Source organism: Morone saxatilis, unplaced genomic scaffold (genome assembly GCF_004916995.1).
Source record: "Morone saxatilis isolate NCDOM2014 unplaced genomic scaffold, NCSU_SB_2.0 Contig5, whole genome shotgun sequence".
Taxonomy (NCBI): Eukaryota; Metazoa; Chordata; class Actinopteri; family Moronidae; genus Morone; species Morone saxatilis.
Window position 1 is genome coordinate 1,296,114 of NW_023340095.1, and position 233 is coordinate 1,296,346.

At 55.4% G+C, this 233-nt stretch overlaps 1 protein-coding gene across 1 annotated transcript in view; it reads left to right on the top strand.

Moving 5' to 3' along the window:
* The window catches only part of si:dkey-230p4.1 (trichohyalin), a gene marked incomplete at its 3' end in the record, with an annotated part of 8,399 nt that overhangs the window by 5,066 nt on the left and 3,100 nt on the right, over positions 1–233 (top strand). The window contains 1 exon segment of the mRNA XM_035676652.1: positions 6–172. Coding sequence (XP_035532545.1) covers positions 6–172 — 167 coding nt within the window.

Here is a 233-nt window from a genome sequence, read left to right on the forward strand (position 1 = left end):
CATAGAGGGACTGACGGAGGAGAAGGAGGAGAGACAAAGAGAGGTGGAGAGACGGATGGAGGAGGTGACGGAGAAGGAGGCGCAAATCAGCTGCATGGTGGAGGAGATACAGCGGACAGAGAGACTGCAGGAGGAGGTGAAGAGGACGAAGATTAGGATGAGAGAGGAGGAGGTGAAGAGAGAGGAGGAGATCGAGGCGCTCTGTGACCGGATGGAGAGATTGGAAAGAGAGA